Source organism: Netta rufina, assembly GCF_964035555.1.
Source record: "Netta rufina genome assembly, chromosome: 2".
Lineage (NCBI taxonomy): Eukaryota > Metazoa > Chordata > Aves > Anseriformes > Anatidae > Netta > Netta rufina.
The window spans coordinates 105,456,368-105,484,191 of record NC_140124.1 but is presented as its reverse complement, the minus strand read 5'-3'; the positions used below and the strand labels follow the sequence as shown (position 1 = coordinate 105,484,191).

The following is a 27,824-nucleotide window of genomic DNA, read 5'->3' as shown; positions in this document are numbered from 1 at the left end:
GCCAGAGCACGTGTGTATATCAGTAAAGGCCTCAAGGCTGAACCGTGCCCTCAGCTTCCTCCCCATTAAAACTTGGGAGCATGGTTCATCCATGAGCTGTACCTCCTTGCTGGCCTTAAATATCTCCCCCACTCTCTCTGCTTCCATCCATGTCAGTGTGTACACAAGAAGGTATTTGCCAGAGGGAGAAAATCCGAGGGTTTCCAGAGCAGGTGTTGTTGAGGGAAGCTCTCTGAGGGCTCTGCCTCTCCCGCTTTCCCAGCAGTGTCTCTCCATACCAGTGTGGGTGCAACCTTGGTGAAACCACGCTGTGTTTTGGGACTGTCCAGCAAAGAGAAAAGGGAGGAGGCGGCAGTGTTACAACATCCAAGCTATAACTACTGCACGTGGAGTACATGAGGCCTCATGAACACAGGAACAGAACAAGTCATTTCAGGCTTTCATCAGCAACTTACCTGGGCTTTGTGTATCTGACAGAAAAAAAAAAAGCTTTTTTCTGTCTGGCTTTAGTGGGGCTTGGTTGTAACTATTTACTCGATTCAGAGGGAGGTCCTGAAGCAACTACATAGCTAACGAAATCGATGAGAAAATGTTAAGCCACTGGTTAGTTTTACAACTTAATAGTTGTAAAAGGAAGTTGTAAAATAGTTGTAAAAAAAAAAAGTTGTAAAAGGAATTACAACTTAGTAGTTGTAAAAATAGTTTAAATTATTTGGAATATTTTTTTTTTACTTGAAGATATCAACCATTTACCACTGTCTCAATGGAGGGCTGTTGATCTGCTGTTTCTGTTGAGCTGTGAGATAAGGGCTAGATAAATCCTTGTAGGTTTTCTTCTTATATACATATCTACACCCGAGTCCTGAAGTCAGAGGGGGAAGCCACTGTCACAGTATTAACACTACACCGAGTTGTTCCCCAGAGTTAAATTCTGATGAGAAACTGAGTGTTGGGCTGAGAAAGTACCACAATGGTAAAACAGCAGAGACAACTGAAGCAGGATTGTAATGTTCACCCCAGCAGTTTAAAAAAAATAATAATAAAAAGGAGACCCTATCCCTCCCCCCCCAGAAGTCTGCAGTCCTAAAGTGCAATTACTTTTGTGCAGTCATGTCAGGCCAGGGATCAGACTGGATGAAGTTCAAAGCACAAGAAACATCAAACGAGTGCTGTTTGTGATTCGAGGAGGGGGGGAAATAAGGAAAAGAACAACAGTTCTCAGGCATTCAAGTGCATCAAGAAAATAAACGTCCCTTTCTTTCTGAAGAAAAACAACCCTCAGTCTTATGGAATCCTGGCTTTGTAGTCATGAAAAATAGTTCTTTTTTTTTTCACTTCTAGCTGAGAATGTCCCAATATGTCACAGTACAAATAAACAACACCAAAGCAAGAGCTGGGGCGCTGGGATGTTTTGCCAGTGCCCTGCTGCTATACAGGCGTATTTTATTTTCCTCTGGTGACTCCTCAGATCTGGGCACGGACGAAGCGCACTGAATTAAAGGCATCTGGTAAGACGTGGCTCTCTTTTCTGGTCGGTCGGGGCTGGACCCGTCGCTGGGCCTCTGGCCATTGTAGAGCAAGTACCTGCCCCTGGCATCCTGTTCCATCTTGAAGATTTCGTACTCGGTGTGCGGCAGGCGGATGCCAAGCGCGATGCAGCCATTGGTGTGGGTGACGTCTTGCTGGACCCCAACTTGCCAGGAGCCCTGCGCCCCGCACTCGTTCCCGTTGAAGACGTTGAGCAGAGAGGCTGTGGATACGTCCATGGGCGTCACCTTCATGTGGTTTACTGCAAGCGAGGAAGAGAGGGGGTATTAGCAGAGGGGCAAAGGCGACATGCTGCTTGGGGTGTACCCAAGAAATCATCACTGAAATAGGGGTTCACCCTTCGATCTGCCCATACGGGGCAGCACCATGTCCTTCGCAGGCAGGACCATAGCATTTGATGAAAAATGCACAGTAATATCAGTGAGGGAAGAAAATTGGAAAATGCTTTTGAAACTGACTCTTTTACTTCTGTATCTTATCTCTGCTGCTAGCAATGTCACAAAGGTTCAAGTGAGGCATGTTGCCAAATGGGTTTAACGGCTATGGGGACAAGGTTATTTTAAATACGTCCCTTGTGTAGGTGCTGGTGCTTCCTGAATTTGCTTAAGGATGTCTTTTGATCTAACCAATGGGAATTACAGCAGCTCTGAATCTCTTTGTTCTTTCTTAAATCAATTTTCTTATACTGTAGGTGTGGCCAGGAAATCTATTTGCATCATTTTACACTTTTGATATAACTGCTTCGGGTACTGAACACACACACACACATTCAGTTGAAGAAAACCTGATGGCCACATATCTCAGTCAGAGACTGAGCAGAGCTTTACATAAATTCCAGGCAATCCTTTCCAGATAAAGCCTGGTTGAGATACATAAAAGAGGAAACAATAAAACTCTGCTCATATTTTATTAACATCCATATTTATCCATAAGTAGGGCTATTTAGAACCTATTTTTATCATTTTAAAACATATGCTGCCTTGTAAAGCTAGTGAAATAATAATTTCCAATTGTAAAATTTGTAAAATACTACAATCTTTATATATTGCCTGTAGTATTTTGTATTAAGTATTTCTGAACTAGAGAGACTTCTTGTTATCTAAACGGTGACTGCGGCTTGCAGTATCAAACACAAAAAATGTTGCAACTTCTTCACTTCAAAATTACCTCTATACCTTTCGTAGGTATGCTACCTTTCATAGGGGTTTAGAGCATGTAGAGTTTTATTTTTCAGATGAGTTTAAAAAGTTGAGAAAAGCCAAATTGAAAGAGCCTGTGGAAGCTGAATAGAGATAGTTCTTGGTGTGCTTTTGGTACTGTATATCAAGAAAAGGGTTTCAGAATAGATTGGTGCTGACCAAAACACAAGTAAATTACAAACCCTCATGCCTCCCAGCACACCAAACTCACAAATTCTTGCACAGGATGTTAATAATGTATGTGTCTTTTTATACTTAGATTTTTATACTTTATACTCAAATTTTTATTCTGAAGTTTTACAAGCAGATATTTGACTCAAAGGCTCAACAGCTCTTGTTATTTGCTCTAGTTGGTATAAAAGGTAATCTATAGAGAGTGAACCGAAAAGTTTTAAAAGAACAAAATTAGTGACCTTGCTCTGTGAGGTAAATTGGCAGGTTATCAAACAGAAATTCAAGCAAAAACTGGATTTTATCCTAGGAGCTAAGCTGGAACATGCTGCATACAGCTAGAAAGAACAAGAGCTCTGACAGGCAGGGATATCTCCTGCCTCCTATGAAAATCCTAGATTAGTAAAACATTTCTCATAGTTAGATATTTTCCTAAATTGGAGATGTACAAGAAGCTATATGCTTTTCATATGGCAACTGAAATTAGGAGGGTAAGAGCCTACAGTATGCTCGGGGTTTCCACAGGCTCCGCTGGGGCTGGCGCCGTGGAGGGACGTCGTGTTTTGGAGATGTTTGTTTGTGCGAGTGGTTAAAACCACCGAGCTCTTTCTAAGCAGGCTGCTGTGGGGCTGTTTGTATGAAAAGGCTTTTCAGCCACAGGGACCTGGGTAGCGTCACCGCTGAGCGCTGCTTCCTGGTGTACTTGAGGGGGCTGTTAGATACATCCAGTATTCACTGTGGTGGGATTAATCAGAGCTGTCTTCAGGGACACCACTACTTGCTCTAGGCCCCCTTGGAAGCTGATGAAAAGACATATGCTACTGTATCTGTCTTTGCCAAAAAATGATTTATACCACTTATGACCTGAAATGCCTTCTGAAGTCACTTTTTTTTTTTTTTTTTCCCCTCTATGCTGGAGGAGCCTTAGGACATGGATCTAATCTTGGGCACTTTGCTTAGATGTTTGAAGTCTGTCCACTAGGCTCCAAGACTTAGCGATGTGAAGACTTATTTTCTTGTGTTGCAGTGAAGATCTCTCTATTTTGCCTCAAATGAGCATTGCTTCAGTGGTGTAAAACATCATGCATTGCCTGGGCAATCACAGAAGGCCTAAAACCGCCCAAGAAAGGAGTAAATCCTGCAAATGACGAAATGAACTCGTTAGCAATCAAACCACCTTGAGCAACCCTACCTTTGAACACAAACTCCGTTCCGCCCATCACTTTGGACGAGTGCACTCCTCGGCTGTAGCGTCCCTTGGCGTAGATGGTGAAGGTGGGGTGTTTGCAGATGGGGTCGGAGTAGTGGTAGTAGTGGCCTTCCCAGGTGTTGTTGTTGTCGTGGAAGATGAAGTGCCGCGTGAGGAAGAGCACCTCCGGCCGCACCTCGCAGCGCTGGCTCACCCACTCGCCGTGCAGCCCGATGGTCAGGTCCGCCTTGGGGGGCAGGATGGGAGGGTGGTGCTCGTCCGAGCGGTAGATGATCCTGCACGCGATGCACGTGCGGTCATGGTTCTGCAAGGAGGCAGAGAGAAACCCTCGTTTCTTTGGGCAGTGGCCTGGGAGAACAGCAACCTGCTATTTTACACCTTTTCAGCTTTCCTGAGCCTTAACACAAGATCGTGAAGCGTACCCTTTGTGTATCTAGAGGAGTCTTAACTGTAGCCTCTGCCAATTTTCTTCTCTGCGTCAGGCACACAGCTCTGCTGACAGCACCATGGATATGGGGACGTAAGTGAGCTTGCATAGAGCCCGAGGTGCTCCAGGCAGCAGACACGGCCTACTGTCACTGAACACAATGAAAGCTTTATGGCTCTTTCCACCAGGAATGAGGTCTGTGGTGTCTGTCAGGCCTGATGAAGGCCCACAGAAGAACCACTTTGTTGAGCACCAAACCTCTGGGATCCACATGGCCCAGCTTCCAGCCATGTCCCTGAGGGGCAAGGCCATTTTGTGATGCGTGGATGGAGCTGCCCACCATGTGCTGCCCACCATGTGCTGCCCACCATGTGCTAATCACTTCTGCAAGAGGCAAAGACTCCAAAGCCAGCCTTTTCCATCATCTGCTGAGGATACCTGATCCCTCCTGGAGACAGGGGGATGAACAGGGTGGGTTCCTTGTGTCACCTACTTTGTTCAAGCTGTGAGGAGTTTCAGAGTGAACTGAGCTAAGAGCTGAAACTCCCACACAGCCACTGGGGAGAGGAATTTATATAGCGTGAACGCTTTTCCTTCATGCCCCTTTCCAGTCCTCTTCTCTGTGATGTCTCTGAGCTCATCCCATTACATAAATTCTCAAATTCATCACTAATATTTTAAAGCCCACATGTGCTACTACAGAGTCATCATTTCTCTATTTGCTATTTTCAGCTCAGGGCACTCTTTAGGAAGCACATTTACACATTCTTCATCTGTGCCCTCAGTCTGTCTGCTATTACAACCATAGGTAGCTTCTGAGAACCAACACACCTCAGGCAATGCATCCCTTTTACACATATTGAATAGGGTTTATATTTCCCTCCCCTCCAGATCACATTGACATCAAAAGTCAGTGAAACCAATGAGTCCGCTGCCAGCTTCACCAGGCTGTAGAGTAATGGTCTGTCTGCAAAATAATTGTAAATGATATAGCCCAGGGTGACCTGAACCAGTGTTGGCCAACAGAGCTGCTCTGAGGAGGAGGTGATACCTGCTGACCTCCAGAGGGGCTTTCCACCCAAAACCAAATGGTCTTCTGGAGACCGTGTGTCAGCATACTACAGAAGAAGATGTCATTCTTTCCCATTGTGGAGCTTGTTAACTATTTTTAAAATTCATTTTCCAGCATCTGCAAGCAAGTACAAGGGCCATTGGTATGTTAATGAAAATACAAAGTATTTTTAATTGAGTAAATAAACTGAGACTGGTGAAGTTAGCAGATTTGTGCCATTGTAACTAACAGCAGAGACTGGTGCAAAATATGTAGTTCCCCTGAACACCGAAAGCACAGATAATACACAAGGACTGTAAAAATGGGGTGTTTTCTGAGACTGCGAGTTTCAATTTGGGCTTTCTTATGGTCAAAAGAGAAGTCAAGATCCGGCCTGTCTTTCTATTTTGCTACAGGCTTCTTGTGTGACCTTCCCATGGACTTAATCTCAGTTCACAGAAACAGACAATTACAGCTTTTCTGTTTGATGCACGACTGGTAGAAGGTTAAATAAAGACTGTGAGCTGTCGGAAAACAGACAGAAATGTAATGGGCCTGTATATGATAGATTGATAAATAAATATATTTGCACGTAGCTCTATTCATTGAGCAAACTTTCATGCACAATCTGACAGAAGTCCAGTGTCTTCCTTCCTCTTGTCTACAATAAATGCTCATCATCTGCAAGCTTGTTTGGGACTAATGAAGGGGGTCTGTTGAACCTCTAGCTCTCTTTAGAGGATATCAGTCTTTTTCTTTGGAAAGGGTTTGGTTTCACATAACCACAAAATCTGCTGTTGTCCTTGCATGGACAGTGAACCAGGCCAGGTGTCCATGAAATAAATACCTGTTTCTCCAGTATCGCTGTCCTGCCATGGGGCAGACAAGTGTTACAGCTGCCTAACACCTGGATGAAGTGGCTGTGGTGAATGGGCACTTGCTGCAATAAAAAGGAAGTAGGACAGGGAGAAGCTGGGGAAGTTATGAGGGAAGCAGGAGTATCCCTTTCAAAGCAGTGAGATACCAAAGTGGCTCAGGCATCTCTTAATGCCATACCCTGAATGCATTGCTTCTCTTAGATTAGTGCTTGAATTTAAGCCTACGCTTTTCACTCTGATATTATCTTTCACAGAGTTATGAACTCTTTAGTGGAAGAATGTGCCACATGTAAAACCCGTCAGTACAATTTTTGTTCAAGTAATGTACATGAGAAAGATCTAGTTTTATTGTGAGTGAATTGGACTTAATTATGGAGTAATTCATGTTTAACAACTGAATGTATTTTTCACTGTTGCTTTTTCAGGTCAGCTGCTTTTGGTTCTTAATTGCACTGGCTAAGGCCTTGCAAATCACTCCCTTTCCATTTGTCTTAGGAAAGATTATTTTCTAAAAACAGACATTCAAAGAAAATACAGAACAGAGGCAGAAGACATTTGAGTCCAAACACAATTAAGTACTCTCTAATAAAAAGCTAATTTGAGCATGACATAAACTAAAAAGCAATAAAATGATCAGTGGACAGGATGCACATCTGTTTCATGTTTCAAATATTTTAGGTGTACAGTGCAGTATTTTTAATACGGGGGTCTTGTGGAAAGGAACAGCCCCAGGGATGGCCACTGCTCGGTGTCTGCAAGATCCCTTCCCATGGAGATGAGGGGAAGCCTTGTTGAAGCTCTGCAATGCTGAATCCGTGCTGGCCCAGCTCCTCACCCTCCTGGGTGCTTCTCTGAAGCCAACTTGTGAATTAATCCATGAGGCCACAAGGGTTGCAATAAGCCTGAATCTCTGGCTGGAAACAGTTCTTGTATACTTGGGGAGAAAATAGTTTGTGATCTGAAAATTTCCATGAACAGTTTTCCTTTTCCCTCCCTCCTGCTGCCTCAGCTGAAATGGTAACAGGGCCAGACTGCTCTGGAAGCCAAGCAGAGAGGTTTCTAATAAAAAAGCAAACAAGGATGAGGTTGCTTGATCTTCTTCCCAATTGCTGTGGATAGTCGGAAACACAAATCGTCTCAGCACATTTTATTTTTGTGCTTAAGTTCTATTGGATTCTGTGGCTGCCTAGAGCTAATTCTCCTCTAATCAATTCATAGTGTTTGTTATGGCCCAGGACAAAAAAACTATCGCGCAACTGGGATGTTCTCTCAGCAATGGTAAAATGGGCTTTGAATAACATGTAGAAAGATCTTTTTGGAAGGTGTTCCAGTTTTCTTTGAACAACTTTGTAGTTTGTTGCTGTTGTTGCCCAAGAAATCTATGGGCCAAACCCTTTCCAAAATGTATAGGAAATCTACTCTTTCCTTATGGTTAAACCAGAAGCTGAAATCATTTCTTAATATCAAAGAGAGGACCTGCAGGATATACTGCAAGTTGTATTTAGGGACAAAACAAACAAGCACAAGTAGTAAAGAGGAGGTTGAAAATACAGATACTTTGAAAATACTGCTCAAAAATATTTACTCTATCCATTTTTATATGCTGAAAATGAGTCTGTATCTCAATTAAAAAAGATAAATGGTATTTGCCTGAAGCAGAGCCAGCTGATCAGCTTTTCCCAAGTTTTCCCCCGTAGAAGACTGTTTCTGATATTTTGCTATCATTGAATCTTTAAGGATGGAAAAGACCACCAAGATCATCTCGTCCAACCATCCCCCTACCACCAATGCCACCCACTAAACCATGTCCCCAAGCACCACTCCAATCTTTCCTTAAACACCCCCAGGGATGGTGACTACTTAAGAGTCTGAGAGATGCCATGCATTCCTAGCAGAAAAGCATTTTAGGGGCTTTCTTAGGAGTTTTCTCAGCAGCAGTTTGTTTCATATCTGCAAGGTCTTGAAACTGACATGAAATTACACATTATTTTCCCAGAGTAATTTGGGAAATCATCTCACCTTCTCTTTTTATCTGGAGCTGCTGCACATCCTTCCTATCCCATAAGCTGGTTAGGAAATTCAAGCATCAGCTCTGACTCAGAAACACAGAAAAGTGCATGCTCTTTGCAGTCAGCTCTGCTGCCTTTGGACTCCCTCCTCGCTCTCCTCTTTCCTCCCAGTAATGCCAGTATCAAACGAAAACCCAACCCTTAAACTCCTGGCAGAGCAGTTGCTTCTTTCTGTAATCTCTCTCTTGGGGCTCAGGCCTTTCAACTTTCAGTTTTTATTCAAACTCAGATATTCCATGTGGCTACTCTAAGTACACCCATCCCTCCCTTTCCCAATATTATTGCCAGCTGGGTCTGTTCCCTCCTCCTGGGCTGCTGTCACCACTGCTCCTTTACAATACCCAGTGAAGTCACATATTTCACATTTTTGTAGCAATATCTTGCCTTATCAAGTCGTATACTGACATTAAAAATATTTCTACAACATTCTTAAGCTGTTACGTCTGTTTTACCTGCGCCTCTGCAGGTGTAACATGGAAAGCCTGTTTGGAAGAGCCAGGTTCTCAGCTGGCATAAACCCACCTTTGGCTAGCATTGATTTGCATTGGTTTCATGGCAAAAAGTGGGTATTATTCATGGCTGAAAGAGGAGGACAGATTGCATCTGTACTGTATTGTGCGTGGCAAGGGCTAGCAGAAGACCTGCCACCAAGGGAAGATGCTCCTAAGCAACACGAAGCAGCCCAGGCTCTGGTTATTCACAAGTTTGTCTTGCTCTTGTGTCGGGGACTCCCCTCTTAGGGCAGATTCTGACCAAGAGAGAAAGCATTGAGGAAGAGGGGAAAGAAAAGACATGCTTAGCAGTGACCCCCAACTCCCACCTGAACGCTGTGTGTGTCATGGGCTGGGCTAGATAGGCCCAGGACGAGGCCTGCATGGTCAGAGTGCCTTCAGCCTCACCGCCCAAGAAGCCAGGTGCCAGGTTTTGGTATCAATAACTGCATGCTCCCAGGACAAGTACAAAGGCAAACCTCTGGAGAACATCAGCTGGGAGAAGGTGTCAGCTCAAGGAAATGCATCCAAGTAAACAGAAAATGTTAGATGCTTTGCCTCACACTGCCAAGGACCGAGTCCACCCAAAGAACACTTTTATGAATTGCTCAGGGTAGTATCAAGCTCCACTCTTTCACTGCTCCAGATAACTGCAGACCAAGACAACACTTTAACAAACGGCTACAATCTCCCTCTACCACAAAAGTGATAATTTGCAGGCTTTCCATGACCTCATATGAAGCTAAGTTGGCTAACATGCATTAGGCTGGCTCTGGGGAGTTGAAAAGCATGGTTGACAGAGTTGTAATTCAGCCTGCCAAAGGGAATGAAGAATAACAAAGATTTAGAACTTTAATTAAAAAATCTTGAAGCAAATGAAATGCTGGGGAGAGTGGTAACTCCTTTGCAGGGTTGTCAGTTTGGGATTTCTTTTGGTGGAGAACAGAGGAGCTGCACGCAGTAAGGAGGGTGGAGGTACGTTCAGATTTATCTACAAATATGTACCATATATTTTAAGATATTGAGGAATGGTTTTTATTAACTACTCCCAGGAAGAGAAAGATAGCGAAGGAATCTGAAGGCACTACCATTACACAACTGTCTGATCTATCACGTCGATTCCATTGCACAACCCTGCATAAAACTGAAATAAACACGACCGAAATGAAATACAAGAGTCTTCTGCTTGTTCCCTTATCATACAAACTCCTTTAGCCTGCACCAAAGATGGGAACATAGATAAATCATGGCCTTTTTCTCAGATGAATTTACTTGCATGTCCTCTATCCAACTAAAATGATACTACATTTATAGTGACATGAATATTTTGGTAAGTATAAAAAAAAATCCTGGAAAATATGAAGCAACAGTTTGATGGTCCATCTTCAGGAGCAGAATATTAAAAAATAAAGCTGCCTTATGTGTCTATCATGCCTTTAAAAAGCAACCTATGTAAGCCTACTTATACTCCTACTATGCTACTGCATAGCAATTTTGACAATGAGTCCTCCATTCCCGCTTACAAAAGATGAAGTAATTGTGGTTAGATGCCAACAAGAAGGAAGGTGTCAGTAGTTTAGATATATTTGCTGCATTGATCTGAAGACCCTTCTTTTATTTTGCTAAACTAAATAGTTAACTCTGATCTGGGGTACTGTATTTGTGTTGGAGCAGACTTTTACTGTAATTGCAGAAGAAATGGTGATCAGTGAAGATGAATATGGTTTTAAAACCAACACAGCTTTTGAAGGTTTGGCTAGGAGCTGTTTGCTTCTCTTATCTTTGAAGTGCATCATACACATTGTTGTTGTTCATAAACCTGGAATTAACCTGTTTGAACAGTCTTCTCAATGTTCTTTCTTTGCTGCCCTCATAATTTCCCTAATCAAGAGTCTTTTGCCAGTAATAATGAACAAAAGAAACCCTTCATGTGTTGGCTTAATCTGGAAGTCTAGTAGCACTGCTCTGGCAAACAGAAGAGTTTTGTCCTCCAAAATTATGCTTTTTGATTGAGATAATATTTTGCGTATTTCTCTGAGGCACTTCACATGTTTAAGATCTATTTATTAACTTCTGCTTGCATTTCCTTGTGAGCACCTCCAGTACTCAGCATTCCCCCTACAGATGAAGTAACTGAGTTTCAAAGAGATGAACACCCACATTTTCAAAAGCTTAGAAAACCTTGTGCACTTTGTTCTTTTACCTCCTGGCTAAACCAAAACCCAAGCACCAGCCTCCATACGTGGAATCAGCTCCAGCTGCAAACACCAAGTGGTGCTGAAAGTCAGCTTCCAACGGTGAATAAACTTGTCAGAGAGGATTGACAATTTGGGATTGCTTTTCCGTGGGAAAATTTTAATGAAAATGTGTGGCCAGCAAACGTTTGAACATGGCAAAGACAAAAGGAAAGTTATTCTAGCATGTTTTAGGATTCTTGTGATGTTCCAGACCACTCCAGCCTTATTCCTAATAAAAGATCTCACTTGAATGACCTGTCATCACAGCTGTGGACTGATCCTTCCTGTTACTCAGTCAGATGATAAAATAGCACAAGGAGTTCTTTGTTTACAAAATGGTATTTCTGAGGCAATTAGATGTGAAACCAGTGTCCTAGTATTGCTGTTGTAAACATTTCCTGTGTTTTTAGACAGAGCAGATGTCTCGGAAAACATCTTCTGTCCTTATGCACAGCGAGCGAATACTGCATTCAAGCCTTCCTTCATGCTGCAAGTTCCCCTATAGATTTGCAAATCAGGTGTGATTTTATGACTGGTCAGCCAGGCTCCTTGGTATTGTCCTAATCAGTATTTTTTGTACAATACAGATGATGCCGTCCAAGCAATTCCACCATCCTGCCCTTTCCATCAGCATGCTCTTTCCCGCTGGGTAAAGAAGTTCAACATGCACTAGCTTGAATCCCTTTCTAAACTCTCTACATCAAGACACATCAAAGACACATTCAACCCACATCATCAGCAAGTCCTAATTCATACCTTGAGCAAAGCTAGAGGACTGCTAAGATAAATCTATACAGTGACCTGTTAAACAGCTGCACTTAAGAACTTCCATGTATTTTACAAGAGGAATTTGTTTAAGGTATGCTCTTATCTACGAACATTTGTAAAGCTTTAAGAGATGACATATTAGATATTTTTAAAAGCTCCCTGGTTTTATATGAACACTTGAGATATGGTAATCTGTGAAATTATTCAGATTTGTAGCTCGGTATAAAGCTGTCTGGTTTTTGGACAGCCCTTTTGATTTACCATCCTGTGGTGAAATCACTGCAGGAGTTTGGAGAAGGTCCAATTCTATTTGTTTAAAGTCCTGATCATGTGGCTTTGGCGTTCCTAGCATATCCAGCAATCATTTGCTTTTAATTACCATTCATTTCAACCACATAAGTAATGAACGTGGCTACCACATCCAACTTACAGGCTGTGTAAACTCTTGAGCTGGGTGGAACTTTCTTCTATATACGGCTTAACTATAAATTTAACTCAAAATCTGAATCCTCTTAACTTATTTTAGGCAGGCCTTTATAAGTATAAAATAAAAATAAATAAAAAGGAAATGAAAAAAGCCTTAAATGAAAGATTCCACACAATACACCTGATTCACTTCAGAAGCAATTTCCTGGCCTCCCCAGCCTCTTGGTATGACTGTAGAAACCTTAAAAAAACAAGTTGATTTAACGTTTCTATTTATTCATGGTGTCCAGTTTCCAGAGGAGTCTGTGACTTGTAGTTTTAAACTCAATTTAGCATTTAAACTCATTTTCAGCTGGGTCCCAGTGGAGCAACAATTAGAGAAGGAAAGGAGTTCAAAGAAGAAGGGTTATAACCTTTCAGTGGTATGTTTGCCTGAGCTTGAAAAAAAATGCATCTCTGTTACTATTCTTCCTCCATTCAGCAAACACCAAGTCATACAGCCAGGTTGAGAACCTGTTAGCAGACAGAACTTCATGGCTAAGAACAAATCAAAACCCACAAAGTCTTTCAAGGGAGCTAACGCTAAGGTTCATTTTTCAGGGGTACTATTAATTGTGCCACGCTGAAAACCTCTATCAGCAAGCCCAACTTCTCTCAAGATAAAATAAATCTCACATCAAATCTGAACAAGATTAATCCACCGAAAATACAAAGAGAACCTAGGCTGCCGCACACTTAAAATTTGAGTTCTACCTTCACATCTTCTGCAATTGAGGGCTCCAGCTGAGAATTGGTGTCCCTGTAAACCAGACACTGTATGTACACATGCATACATTGTAGGAGCCAAAAAGACTGTGCAGGCAAACATTTGAGGAGAAACAGAGGTAAAGTAACTTGCCAGAACTCGTAACTGGACAAAATGGGTGTCGAGCACTGGTCTGAAAGTTACGACCTGGCAGCTCCATTTGTGAGGCTACAGGGGTTTCATCACGGAGAGCTGGAATTTGTATGTATTTTGGTGTACTCAGAGTTAACTTGTGCTTTCTATAGTAACAGCACTTTCTGTAGCCAATAGTACTCGTGTGAATGGCATTCCAGTGACAGAAATTCAGCCTCAAGATTCAGCCTCTGCCAAGATCTGGCTACCAAAAGTATTATTTGGAAGCACTGTACTTCATGAATACCAATGGATAACTTATTGGCTTGTCTGCCTTCCTACTCCCCCAGTTCTTGTAAACATACAGTATGAGATCCACATTGTAGGTTTTCACTCATTTCAGAGCATGCATAGCTCAGGACAGGACCTGCCCACCATGCCACGTGGGACTGTGGGCTAAATGCATACAGGGTGGCTCAGACAGGTGCCCTCCATGGTGCCACAGCTGGATGATACATCAGAATACAAGCTACATCATATTATGCCTAAGATAACGGGCTTTGTAATTTTAAGTGAGAGTTTCACTGCTCTCAGATAACTGTAAGGTCTTTAAGTTTTGTTTTTTGTTTTTTAACCTGGCTCGAGAAAGAAACCTCTTTATGCAAGATTTAATCCTTTTAATTGGAGCATTACATTTCAGAGGCATTATATTTGAGAGGCAAAAAAGTGATGCTATAGTAGTACAAGAGACAGGCAGGAAAATTGTGACTAGCGTGTCCTAAAATTACATCGGACTTGGGCAAAAGTCTTATTTTCAGAAAGCTGGTCAACAGCACACGTGATCATTCTGACTGTAATGAAATTACTACCAGGTGGAAACGCATTTGGCATTAAATACATTAGGCATTTACTATGTCATCTATCAGCCCATAATAAGATAACTAGACTTGACCAAATAGACCTGGAAATATAATCAGCTGGGATGGATTAAATCAGTAGTTTTGTCTCTGTACATGTGGTCTCTGTACGGGTGGTCAGAAAAAGATCTCCCATATTTGCTGAACTAATACAACATATTAGTTCACACAGCTGGTGTCAGATAATTTGACCCTACAGATTTCTTTCAAGGAAGAGATTTAGGAAAGAACCTTCACTCCCAAATGAGCAAAGAGAAAGTAGATGCACTTGTTTGAATTAATTAAATAAAATTTAAACTGCCAAATCCAACATTTTTGATGAGGAATGTGCTGTGGTTCGTCTACTGCTGCTGAAACCCTCCATTTTGGGAAAACGTGTGTTTATAAAGAAGAAGCACACTTGTCCCTGGTCACTTGAAAAGAGCGTAAGAATAACAGAAATGACAGCAGCGTTTGTATAGAGGCATAGATATGCAGATATCCATAGATATGCACAGATATGCATACTGCAGATTAAAATTATCACCAGACCAGGATATTAATACATTTCAAGTAAAGTCCTGAACTACTGAAGTTCAGAGGAGGAAGACACAACACAGGGCAGACAGAGCAGTTTTGAATGAAAGGGAAAGCCAAGGTTTTCTCATCTAAACTCTCACTTCCCCTGTTATGTTTCCTGCTACTGCTGATAAGCTGTGGCTGATGTTTGAATCAGTTGCAGTGAGATGATAAAAAATTGTGATAACCCATTAGCTGGAAGTGATCCTGCAGCAGTACCTAGCTGGAACATACTGATAGCAATTGCAGCCTGCAATGTGGTTCCAATTGCTGTATTCCTTTGAAACATCACCTGTAAAGATGTACAGACAGACCTCCTGCTACTGGCCATCAATGTCTGCTCTTCCTGCTTGATTTTTATTTAACTTACTATGGGTTGATCAGTTCTCAGTGAAGCTAAGGGCACTCTGAGGCCCCTTTGAAAACTGAATTATCAATGAAATTAGAGACCCATTCAAAATGCACCTGTTTTTCATTTCATTAACGTGTGTGCGTGCTTCTGGATTCATGACCTGCAAAATCTGTCAGTTTTTTTTTCCCTTCACACTGTCCCTTTCATGTCTCTACCTTCCAATTTCCTCTTTTTCTCTCCAGGTTATGGATCACCTAACTTCCAGATGTTGATACAATTTGACTTCCTCTCTCCCTGACGCTCCTGCAACTAAACAAGCATCCACTGATGCCTCTTTCTCTTGCCTTTTTTCAGTGCTGTATCAAACTTTCTTTCTTCTCTGCTGCTAGCCCACAACAATAGTCCCAGCCAACAACTCTCACCTCTGCATACATGTCTTTGATGCCTTCTCCAGACTCAGAGTGGCCTTTGTTGAACTTAGCTCATCAGACTACTTTTCACACATTTGATGCAGTCTCATGAAGCACAGAAGAGTTTCTATTCACATGATATATGTTCTGTGATCTTTTTATAATTGACTACATCACCTGTAAGGCCACCATCCATCTCTTATTTTAGAACCACATCTGCATTTTAGATTACACTAGTACGCTGATTCAGAAGAGCTGAATAATGCAGGCTTTGTCACTGGTATCTTAAAAAGATGGCATTTATACACACACGTACCTTGGCATTTTGAAGAGGAGGTTGGTAACTAGAGGGTCGGTAGTACCTCCTCTGGGTAGCATCGGTATGAATGTCTCCGAGAAATAGCTCCTCCACAAGGTGATCTAAGTTGTGATGCAGATATTGCTTCTCCACACGGATCAGCTGGAGTTCATGCATGGCAAAATTCAGAGCTTTGGTGCATTCACAACCGTTCTCTTCTCTCAGCAAATCATAGCTCACATCCTGCTCCCAGGGACTATCTTCTGGTATAAATCCAGGACACGTGTGGTTCACCAACTCACTTAATTTTTTGGCTATTGCTTCATTGTGGCATATGATCTGTATGTTGCGTAGCTGATAGTCAGCCTCGGTACCCCCCCGGATGATCCAGGATGCTTGGCGAAGTCGAATTTTGCCACGTATAACTAACGTGTAGATAGGGTTTGTGCAGCGATTGCCACCATAATAGAACTGATAGGCTTTAAATGTGTTATTGTGGTAGAATCTGTATGATCTTGTGATGAACTCGGGGCCTGCTCTAACTTCGCAGCTGTGGGAAGATAGAGAGTGATGGAAACAAAATTTTAACAAGGCTGCACATCATGTATACTTCAGGTAACAAGAGTGAGCAACACTGCATGGGTCTACAGAGATACCTGGGTGCTCATGTAACTGGCATGAATGGGAGGGAAATTGGATCCAGGTATATACACCTGCCAATTTGCCAACCATTCCCTCTACTATTATGCTGTTATCAATATATTTCTTCATGGAGATTGTATCTACCTAAGGGCTCTGTAGGTTTAAATACTTTGAGTCATATTTTGCTTTTCTTTTTTTGTCTAAGTACTGCCGCATGACTCAATTCTCTGAAAAAAAGTAGTAGCATATTAAACATCTATTCTTCTCTTTTGCATGGTAGATTTAGCAAAAGGGCTGATAACATCAGAAAGCAAAATGCCAAATATCCACAGAACAGTGCAAAGAACAGGTTTCTACAGCTGCTGTACAGGCTTCTCAGTGGTGCACCGCCAGCTCTGGTCTGCAAAGGACCTGCAGGATCTTGTCCTCAGCTTTTGCACTCAAAGTTTCAACAGGGGTGGCAGTTAATGCAAAACTTCTACTTGGCTTCAATATGGACCATGTAGTATTGAGGTTGCTTAATGGAGTGTTTTTACTTTATTTTTTTTCCTGAAGGTGTAAATAGAAGCTAAATTCCACTTCCTCTAGAAAATCCTTTTATACCTTCAGACTTGTCCCCCTTCTTTGTCATCCACACTGTTTAACATAAATACACTTCTTCCTGTTAAAAATCCCCAGACTTTCCTACTATAAGTCACTTCAAATTAGTGGGTGAATATTGCCTGCTGAGACATGGAAAGAAAAATAGTGCTCTGAATTAAAAGTCATCATGTATAGAGAAGAACAGAAGTGGTGAAATACAGTTTCTTAATTTCTTTGCTAATAAAACTTGTGCTAGACAAATGCTCTGAAAACAAGGATCCATTTGATGGGTCTAATGCATGTAGTCAAAGATAGTATAATGCTATGTTTGAATAAGCATCCATTTTGGCAACTCAATGGTCTCTTTCTTATTTGAAAAGAGATTTAAAGATACTTCACAGCATGCTGTTTAAAATCCAGACCACAAATTGATTCATCAAGACAGCTTTATAGCATGATATTCCTATGTACATAACGCAGCTCCTTCTCCTTTTATGCATAAACATATATAAAGCATCTGGAATTTGGAGCATCACCATATTAAGGGAAGTATTTCCCCTGCTGGTTGAAGTGGGAACATTCATACTTCCTCTCTGCTTCCTTCCCCTTTTCTCTTCCACATACATCACTCAAACATCTTGTTTGATCTTTCCTTACCCGGTGGATACCCAATGTCCCTCAATATTGGGAGGCATTTGCACAGTGATCCGGGCTCCATTGTGCAGGTGTTTCAGCATGTGGTGACACTGTGACTCCTTGAAAGCCCTCCATGCACTCTTCTCTAAGGACCGAGGGTGGGACCTGCTGTCCGGATGAAGAAGAGCAGAACCTTCTCCCAGCCCTGCAATAGAAAAATAAAAATCATCAAGAGACCCTGGTGAGATCTCTTCCAACATCATAAAGGAGGTTATGAACATCTTGCATTGAAAGACACTTGTTCACACCGTTTTGTGCCTAGGAAAGCACTGTTTACATTCCTTGTCTCATCTGGAAAATAACTAAATACGGGATGCTCTTCCTTCATATCAGTCCACGAACAATCAACTAAGTAGTCTAGCTTTATGAGACATACTGGAGAAAAGGGCTTGAGCCAAAGTATTGCATTTCTAGACCCAGAGACGTGACCGAACCTGACTTTTACAGACACCTCTTTAGCCTCTGGTCAGGACAATCAAAAACCTGGGCCTTGTAGCTTTCAGAAGGTCGCATCCAGATCCGGACGTCAACTTTGCGGTTTCAGCCCACCTCTAATTTGAATGCTTCTATAATAAACTTGCAAATAAAGACTGCTCTTTAAAGCCAAGGGAAAACAGATACTAAAAGCAAAGCCTCTGCACACAGGAAGCCTCTGTGATGACTGAGGTGGTCAATTAAAGGCAGATCCTGCTATTTTTATTTGAAAAGGGAAAAGGAATTTCAAAAGCTAATTTTATCTCCAGCACACAGTAATTTTGGTTTCTAGTAATGTATACATACAAAACCCACCAACGATCTTTCTACACAATATTAATTGGACAAAATGAATATGTAGCTTCAGAAGGAATGTGCCTTTACTCTTTTAGGCATCGAGTGCTCTTAGATATGTTGGAAAACATGGATCAAAAGAAAAACACACATCTAGAGGTTAAGAGGTGAAAAACATGAACCTTACATAACACGTTGAAAACCGTATTACTTTGCCAAAAGGAATTTAAGAACCGCTGGGCTAGAAAAAGAGTACGGGGTGGACTGGAGGGGCTGGTTGTGTGCCCTGGAAACCCGGTTTTTCATTTTGGGAGAGGGAAAACTTGGTAACACGTGCTCCCAGGGACAGGGGCTAGGATCTGCCCCCTCTTTTTTGTCGCTCTCTTCCCTGGTTTGGCTCAGGAACGGGTTGCTTCTGGTTGTGTGTGGCACAACCTCTGCTTGCACACCCTATGCAGCGCCACAGCCACCTAAGGCAGACCCTACTCTGTGTTCCCCAGGCCAGACATCTAAAGATTAAGCATGAAGAGCAGCCTCTAAATGCGAGGTCTGTCATTCAGGGTAGTCTTGTGGCTGTGGATCAGTCCAGCAGTGCGTGGTATTGCTAAAGAACTTGCAGGAAAATCAGCATTATTCATTTTTAGATAGACACCATTTCAAACCTTTGCCATTTCCTACTGCTAAAAGAAAACAGCGTCAATGACTCATTATGTTCAGTAGGTCCTATATCTGCTGGAAGAAACTTGGGGTAATACCTGGGAAAATGCCATTGCCAAAAATATACATACATGTCAACTGTTTTCAAAGAGCAATTCCTAAGCTAAACAAAGGCAAGAAGTTATCCAGTAGATAAAGAATGACCAGAAACAATACTATAAATACGCGAATGTAAACGGTACTCATCACTGAATGATCTCAAGGTTTAATGAGAGTAATGAATACAGCCTCACAAAGTCTACTAGAAAAACTGGTAGCTTTGTTGCAGGTTACAAACAGTTCTTCCATCCAAATGAGAATTTATGGCCTTACTTTCTAAAGGGTAATAAACACGAGAGATGCTTTGATATTTGAGCATGCCGTCGGAGATGCCCTTAAAGGAGCCTGACTTTCAGAGGGTCAATACCTCTGCCTTGCTGAAAGTTCGTCTTCTCAGGTGTTTCTGCATTGCTGATCAGTCTCACTTAGGTGAGCACCAAACAACCGTCGTTCTGCAGCCAGAAACAGCAGTGCCATTTCAGAGGTGGTATGGCCACGCCAGGGCGATGCTCTGCTGGAGCTAACGATCATTTGAGAGGCAGGATTTGCTAGACCGGTTCGGTCCTTCATGCACATCGCCTCCTGGCCTTAAGCCAGCATCTCTGCACAGCTCTCTGCTGTGCCTGGTCTGCAGCCCAGCTCACCTGGAACAGTACTCGGCTCCCTCAAAAGCTCGGGCTTATCGGGTTTATCTGAAACCTCGTGGCTATGGGGTTGATGTCACAGGCCCTTACGCTGCCAGAAGAGCAAGTTCAGCCAGGTCCGTGTGAACTTATGAGTAGACTTATTTTTGTTGTTATGAATCACAGCTAGTGACAGAGACCTGCCCTTCCAATACCCTTCTCCACCTCTACAGCTCCACCCACTCAAAAAGCCCACGTTACTTCAGCACATCACTCTGAAATGAAGTGGAAGCTCCTCTTCATGGGTGCTGAGCCTCTTTTGTGTCAGCAGGGCCACTTCCTGCAAGGTACCCCCTCAATGCTGGAGCCATCAGTACTAACTTTTTCAACAGAAACACAGCTGTCAGGATGTCTCCTGCAAAGAAATTATCTCACCCTGAAAAAACCTTTGAAGATTTACATTTCTGACTTGATTTGTTAAGCACTTGAAATCTGCCATCAAGAGGAGGTTTTGAAATGGTTCAAGTAACTATTTCCAAGGCATATTTGTTATGCAATTTGCTTTTGGGCAGTCGTTTTTCCTAATTCATGTCATATGACTCATGAATACAGATGCACTCGAAAATGAACGATTTATCCCTTTTAACATAATTGAACATTTAATTTCTCCAAGCAAAAATCCTTTTATAGGAGGATACCATCTTTTATGTGTGCATATCAAAGGAGAAAATGCAGTAACTATCTTATACATTGCTGATTATTCCCTGGAGGAAATAATGAAAAGAAGGGGTTTTTGAAAAGGAGACAAACTTTATGTGACATTATACAGCATCTTTTTGATATTGCTTAAAAGCCAGTTGGGTCCCAACTCTCCCTGGATGTACAAGTGGATGTAGTTCTGTTTTGCAACTTGCAAGCAACAAACTGTACCCAGCAGATGGAAGGAAGATTTGCATCATCAGCCACCGAGATTTGTACCTGAAGAGAGAGTATTTGCACAGGACTCCATCCATCAAACTGTGACAAATGAGGACAGGAACAAATTTAGGTGATCAAGACATGCACAAGGACACAAGGAACACGGCAGAGACTGAGGAAGAGATGTAGAACATGCGTGCTAGGCAGCATCACATAGATTGGACACGACTATCAGGATGGGAATTGTGGTGTATGATTAAAAGGCATTGATGGGACCCTTACCTTGCTCACTACACTTCGCAATGTTTGTGTTGCAAGAGCAAGGAAATACTTAATTTAGCACAGTCTCCACCCTCACTGAATAATCATTTCAACATTTTTGTATGCACCTACATATGCCTGCATACATGGCTGCCATACAGAGGTGCCATAACTTCCCTTGAATCACCTGAAGATCCCCTGCAAAGACTGGCGATGTGCTTCCTACGTGGGGCATTAAGCTGAACACCATCTCCCTGTGCTTTTCCACAGAGCAGGTAATCCAAAGCAACACAGTGTCCCCTGCCCCCCTTTGGCTGTGCACAGTGAAGTGTTCTGCAAAACCGGGCTCTCAGGGGGCTGATGGCACTCATTTTAAAAGGTCCATTTGGCGATGTTAAGTGGGATGCTGCTGGAAGGCTCAAGGTTAAAACGTGCTTTCACGGAACTGGCAAAAGAATTTCATGGCTCTTAAAAGCCCACATCGGAGCCTAGACACAGTTGCAACATACTTGGAGCCACTGCTTTCATTCAAAGGGATCCAGCTCTGCTACTCTCTACTGCACAGGCAGATGGTAGGCACCAGCACCTCCAGGACAAGCCATGTATTTCAGACTCAAGGTCTGACTTACTTTATTTATCTATTTTTTGTGTTTGTGATATGAAGGAATCTTGCACAGTTGATAAAAAAAATCCATCATATTATCACTCAAAAGCTTGACAACCTTCAAACAAAAAACATTCTTTGCATAAGGCTAATAGCAGTACTTCTGTGAAGCCTCTGGTTAACACCAACTTAACTACACTATGACCATAGGCCATAAGATTTTATCTCCCTCCCCATGATGGCTGTTTAGTCAAAGGAGTGAGCCCAAAAGGAAAAGGAAAATTCCAGAACTTGTCAAAAATACCAGCCAGAAAAACAAAACAAAGAAAAACAAACACATTTTTGATGCATCAATATCTGTCTTCATTTCATAATCAAGCCCAAGTAGTGTAGATCACAATACAGCTTTAGCATCAAAGTTTTCATGGAAGACAGCACAGGAGGTGCTACAGCTCCATATTCTAGCTGGGAATCCCCTTCCAGGGCCTCACAAATCACGCGTTAGAGGGTAGACCCAACATCCATCTGAATGGGAAAGCGGAGCTGTGCTCAGCTGCCAGGCCAGTAAGGCACAGCTGGCAGTACGCACTGTACCAGGTGCTGATAAGGAAGAGGGTTCAGGCTCCGGGGTTCACCCATAAACCTCTATCTGATGTGGGAACAACCACTCTAGATAAAAATAATTGCAAGGGAAGATAGGTTACTTTCAAGTTCTTCAAAGATTTCTGCACATAGCTGCGAGTGAAATATGAATCTTAAAAGGGCAATCTGCTGGCAGCCCGTTACCCAAATGTGTTTCAAAAGTAGCTCTGTAAGAGCTCCCCGCCAACATTTCTGAAAATAAACTGTGAGCTGCTACACTAAATGGCTCGGTTTTCTGAAAAATAGTATGCAAATAATGAACAATTGCAGCACAGATAATGATAAGTACTGTTGTGCTTGAACACAAATTCTCATCTTTTAATTCATACCTAAACACCCCGGCCAATTCTCTTAGCTATTCCTGGTTGCAAAAGTATAACTCGAATAATCTGAAATGTTAAACTGGTTAGATTTAATCAGTTTAATTAACAAACACCTCTACCAGAATCTAAACCATGGCTTCAAATGTGGTCAAATGTAGTGCTGCAAAATGCAGGCTCAAAGCTCCTAGGCTTTTGGCAGGTTCACCCTTGGCTGAACAGGAGAATAAAAGTTACCAGAAAGTAGGACTCAAAACTGGATTTAGCTTGGGATTGCTTAATAGGAACCGCTTTTTCTTCCATTTACAGCAACGTACATCCAGAAGAATACCATTTTGTTATAAACGAAAACAATCTCGAGTGGCAGTCCAAGTTTGCAATATGTGATGGCTTCACCTCCGACGGAGACATCTGAACATTTGTGCCGCGTTTCTGCAGCAAGCCCTGCTCAAGTCTGAACTTGCTTGAAACTTAAAAAACTTTACCACAGATGAATAATTGGCCGGCTTAGGTTTATAGCTCTCCTTATCTGGGCAGTTGCCCTGCACAATTAAATAAATACACATTTGGATTACGCTCTTTCTTGATGTGGGAGCGTGCTAGATAACGCCCATGACAGGCCTTCAGCTGCAGTGCAAACTTGTGTAATTGCAGTGGAGAATACAATGTCCCGTTACCAAGCCGCTGTCTGTGTTTACCAGTGTTTTCCCTGTGCTCGAAACTTCAAACACTCCTCGCAGGATCGGGACCTAAATTAGCTACCATGAACAAAGGGGCCGGGAAAGGAAACCTGAATTTCATAGTCATAAAAGCAGATGGGACAATGATTTCCTTTCACAGGTATCTGCTGCCGTTCTTGTGCGTGCAGAGTTTTTGGGCATGGCTTCAAAAGAGACTTGTAGCCTCATGGAGGGAAGTAAGCATTTCACAGTGTGGAAGATCCCAAAGACAGATAAAGTATCTTTAGATGGGAGAGCAAAAAGGAAACTCCTCCAAGGCTGGCTGGCCCAGGCTTAGACCCTCCATCATCTTACAGCCCTGTCCTTGCTCCATGGCCCTGTTTGGGAGAGACCAGAGGACCAAGTGCCAAGCAATTGCAGAGCTGAGAAACTCTGCTAGGTTTAGGTTTGGCCATTATCTCGGATCACTGCTTCCTTCTGCAGCCACCAAGGGTTAAAGCCCACCTCCACGCGGGGCCGCGGGAGCGCGGCGGGTGCAGCTCTGGGCCGTAAGTGCAATTCAATATCGACAGTAGTTTGGTCTTGCCCCCTTTGAAGCCGACATCTGGTCTCCATCACAGACATCTGCAGCGCTCTGCCGCGCGGGCTGCACACCCCGGCTCCATCCTCCGTACAAAGCATGGGTGTTTGTTCAGGTGGGACTCCCTTCAACACCGATGGGACTTTTATCCGAGTACAGACAGCGCTAAACAAGCTTATTATGGGTAATCCCACCCTCCACCAGCCCTACCTAAAGCACTGCATAGATTATAAGACAATACTGTTGCTTCAAAGAGCTGAGCCTATTTGCCTTCAGCATGCTGTATGCGACTCTGGGGCTCCACCACCTACCAGCCTGGATCCTCCAGACATGCTGCAGAGTGCCAAAATCACCCCTGCTGCTCACAACCACCACTCCGTACCACTGTAAGCCCACAGACAAGCCACGGAGATGGGTGAAATCGAATTTACAGTGATGAAACTGTGAATAAAACTCTGCCTGTTTTCCAGCTCTCCCTGCTAACTCTAGAAGGCTTACTGCAAGCGGCGTGTCTTTCCCTTTTTTCCTCTTCGTTGTCTTCCAGATTCCCATCTGAAGTACATTACTGAGGGAATAGATCTTGTATGCCTTTAGCATGGAGCTCAGTTCTTGTCCATTTTACAGACGTGGGTATTTACATCCCACATAAATATGTACATAAGTACATATTTACTTATTGTTTTCCTGAACGGGTTCTGAAATTAAGCACTTTGCAACTAATTTAAGCAATATTGCCAGAGAACTTTTAAAAGCGTAAACAGTTTTGCTCTGAAATGCCCAGCAGTCCTGTCTTCATCATCTTTATTAGGACTATTTCCATGACGTTATCAACAAATTGTTTTAGTTAGGGTTTCTAATTCAGTGGTAACATAATCAGAAATACACTAAAGTTTCTTCTTAGCATTTGTATTTGTAAAGTTTGCATTTACAAAAGAAATTAGCCAAATTTGTTTTGAACCCACTTGGAGGTGGCTCTTATTAATCAGGTTTTTTGGAGCTGAACGATCTTAGCATCTGACATCTGAAACTTCTGTGGCTTTTTGTCTAAGCAAAGAAAACAGTGATAATGGACAACTTCCAGCTGCAAACCTCTTTTGACATTGTACAGGTTTTATTTTGACTAAGGAATACAAGTTTTTCCAAATTGTAATTCAGCAACGTTAAATTAGGCAATTCTTAACATAATGAAGGCATAAGCTTTAGTCTTACTGGACATTTTAACTTGCATTATAAAGCTTTAAACCCTAAATACACACACACCCTCTCACTCACTTTTAACCCTTAATTTGCCGTGTACAATAGAAGAGTTTAAGACAACGTCACGTGATGTGAAGAGGCTTAGCACTACGATCCCCTGGGATTGCTGGTTATTCTTATGTATTACCAGATCGGGCTAGCCGCTGTCTGAAGGATGCTCCTGTTGACTCTGTGGCACATAGAGAAAAGCTCTAGGCCAAGTTAAAGCTAACAGGGTAAACGCATTTCGACTGGCAGCACTTCAAATGCATAATGTGAGTTTTCGAGCTTTTAAGAGGGCAGCAGTTTCCCCACGCTGGAAGCTCAGATCCAGGCTGTGCACTGCTACATTACTGAGGTGTGTATGTATGTTTACACACCGAGCTGCTTCGTTCTACAAGAATGTAGGTATATGTTATTAGGTGAAATATAACTGCAGATGGAAAAAATGGACAATTTTCCTACTTCATCCTCTTTTGGCAGCTGCTGTTTTGATCTGATCATCGGCCCTGATTTGTTTCCCGCTCCAGCCAGGGTTCAGCACTGCTCTGTAATTCCAAGCAGATGAGCCAGGGAGTCCAACCCTGTAATTACACCTCCTCTCCTTACCCTCTAACTTCAAACGTCCCATTTCCACTTTTACGTCTCAGTTCACAGAGTTTTAAGGAACACCTTTGGTGTCCCAGCAGGTCTGACTTAACTAAACATGTTTATGCACTCTCTAGATTTCATAGCTGAGCTGTGAGAAGGGTATAAAACCCCCTCCTGGGGAACGAGGTCTCTTGCTCTTTGTCTCTCAAAACAAAATACACAATCAGAAGTCCATGCTCTTTATTATTTACTGAATACCATCTGTGTGCTTAGCACTTGTACAAACAGGGAGAGAGACAATCCCTGCTCCACAAAATCAATCCCAGGAATAGCTTTGAAACCCCTACCCCCCCTCACAGACCTCACATTGAATCCATGTAGGTTGCTTGCATCGTAACAGCTAAATTCCTCTTTTTACGAGTAAGCTTGAGGTCCTGCAAAATTTAGCAGAAGGCGGCTGGATGCTGCAAAGCACTCCTGAATTAGGAACATGCTTCCAAACGATGCTGTAGCTGAGTAGCTTGAGTCACTCTTTGACAACAAGATCTCTACCCGGACTTTTCAAATCTGGCTGCCAAATGTTGGACATACCTCAGCAGCTAATTAAACAGTTGCAGCTAATTGAAGTTGCTCTTGAAGAACGCCAGGATTCTGGGCAAACGCGTTGTCACCTAAAGTTGTCTTAGTATGAATGTACGAGCTGAACGCAGCACAGTCAAGTCCCATATGCCAAGGGCTAACATTTTCCTACTGTGCAGCTTCAGAGAAATTTCATCCCGGGGCTAAGCCGAGAGAGTTTCAGAGCAGGACTGCCCGCAGAGGCACCCGGGCTCTCTTCCACTCGGGCACGACCCTAGGTAGTGCCAAAACTGCTGCAGCCCGCGGCTCCCCGGCGATGCCCCACAGCATCCCCGCGGGAGATGCCCGGCAGCAGCCCCGTCCCGCAGCTTTCCGCCGGCTCCCACCCGCACCACCCCGACGGCTTTCCCCGAGGGGGATGCCCCGCGCTCACCGTGCAGCAGCAGGGCTGGGAGCAGGCACCGCATGAGCCTGCCGTACATCTCCGCTCCGCTCCGGGACCCGCGGCTCAGCGCCGCGGCGGGCAGCCCATGGCCGGCGCTAGGGGGCAGGCGGCCGGCGGGACCCTCTCCTCGGGGCTGCCGCCCCCCGCTGCCCGCTGCTCGGGGGCTCCCGCTCCGCTCCCAGCCGCTCCGCTCCGCTCCGCTCCGAGCCGCCGGCAAGTCTCCGCGGAGCGCGGCGGCGGCCCCGCTTCATATTTCCCCTTCCAGCGGGAGGAGGAGGAGGAGGAGGAGAAGGAGGAGGAGGAGGAGGAGGAGGAGGAGGAGGAGGAGGAGGGGGCGGGAGGTGGGGACAGCGCGGCCGGGGAGGGCTGCAGGGGGCGGCCCCGCTCCGCCCGGCACCCCCGGAGGGGTCCTCCCGTTGCGGGAAGGGGAGGACTGACACCCCCCCACTCCTAAAAACCCCAAATCCTCCGCCGGGAGGGTGCGTGGGTCGCTGCCGGGGGTGCCAAGGTGACCCCAGGGAGGCTGTGGGCAGGTACGGCACCCCCAGTGCCCCTTGCCGGTGGGCACCCCACCGTGAGGGTGCACCTTCGTGTGGCTGCATGGCTCCGTGTTAAAAGCCAAGGGTGGGCGCCTAGGTTGCCTTCTTTGGTGCTGCGCTCCTCTGCACGCCTTTCCCCCTGTCTGTTGTTGATTAGTTTTGATTTTTAGGCTGAGCTTAGGCCCTGGTCGTGCAAGCGCTCAATGTGTGTGCTTAGAGTTGTACACGCAAATGACTCATGGGACTGGGTTTGAGCACGGGGCTTTCTTTTATAACGTCCTCTGCTCAGGGACATGAATCTTGCTGGCTTTTCTTTGGACTTGTGGGCTCAGCCGTAGGGTCCCATGGCAAAGAATGTGTAACAAATTGGAGAAAATCAACAGATCGGAGTTTTGAACTCAGTTTAAGCTAAAGTGTTTACACACTGCATGCTTACAAAGAAATACAAACAATAATGGCTCCTTCCAACTCCCTT

The 27,824-nt window shown here is 43.6% G+C and overlaps 1 protein-coding gene across 1 annotated transcript; it reads right to left on the bottom strand.

The window, feature by feature from the left end:
* Positions 1–1,337: 1,337 nt before the first annotated feature.
* APCDD1 (APC down-regulated 1) lies at positions 1,338–26,838 on the bottom strand (the record flags this gene model as incomplete). The annotated part of the gene is made up of 5 exons (XM_084306793.1): positions 26,799–26,838; positions 17,769–17,952; positions 15,906–16,437; positions 4,111–4,432; positions 1,338–1,789 (listed from the first exon to the last, which is right to left on the bottom strand). Exons 1-5 carry the CDS (start codon positions 26,830–26,832, stop codon positions 1,338–1,340), a joined length of 1,524 nt encoding a protein of 507 aa, XP_084162919.1. The 5' UTR covers positions 26,833–26,838.
* Positions 26,839–27,824: the final 986 nt, after the last annotated feature.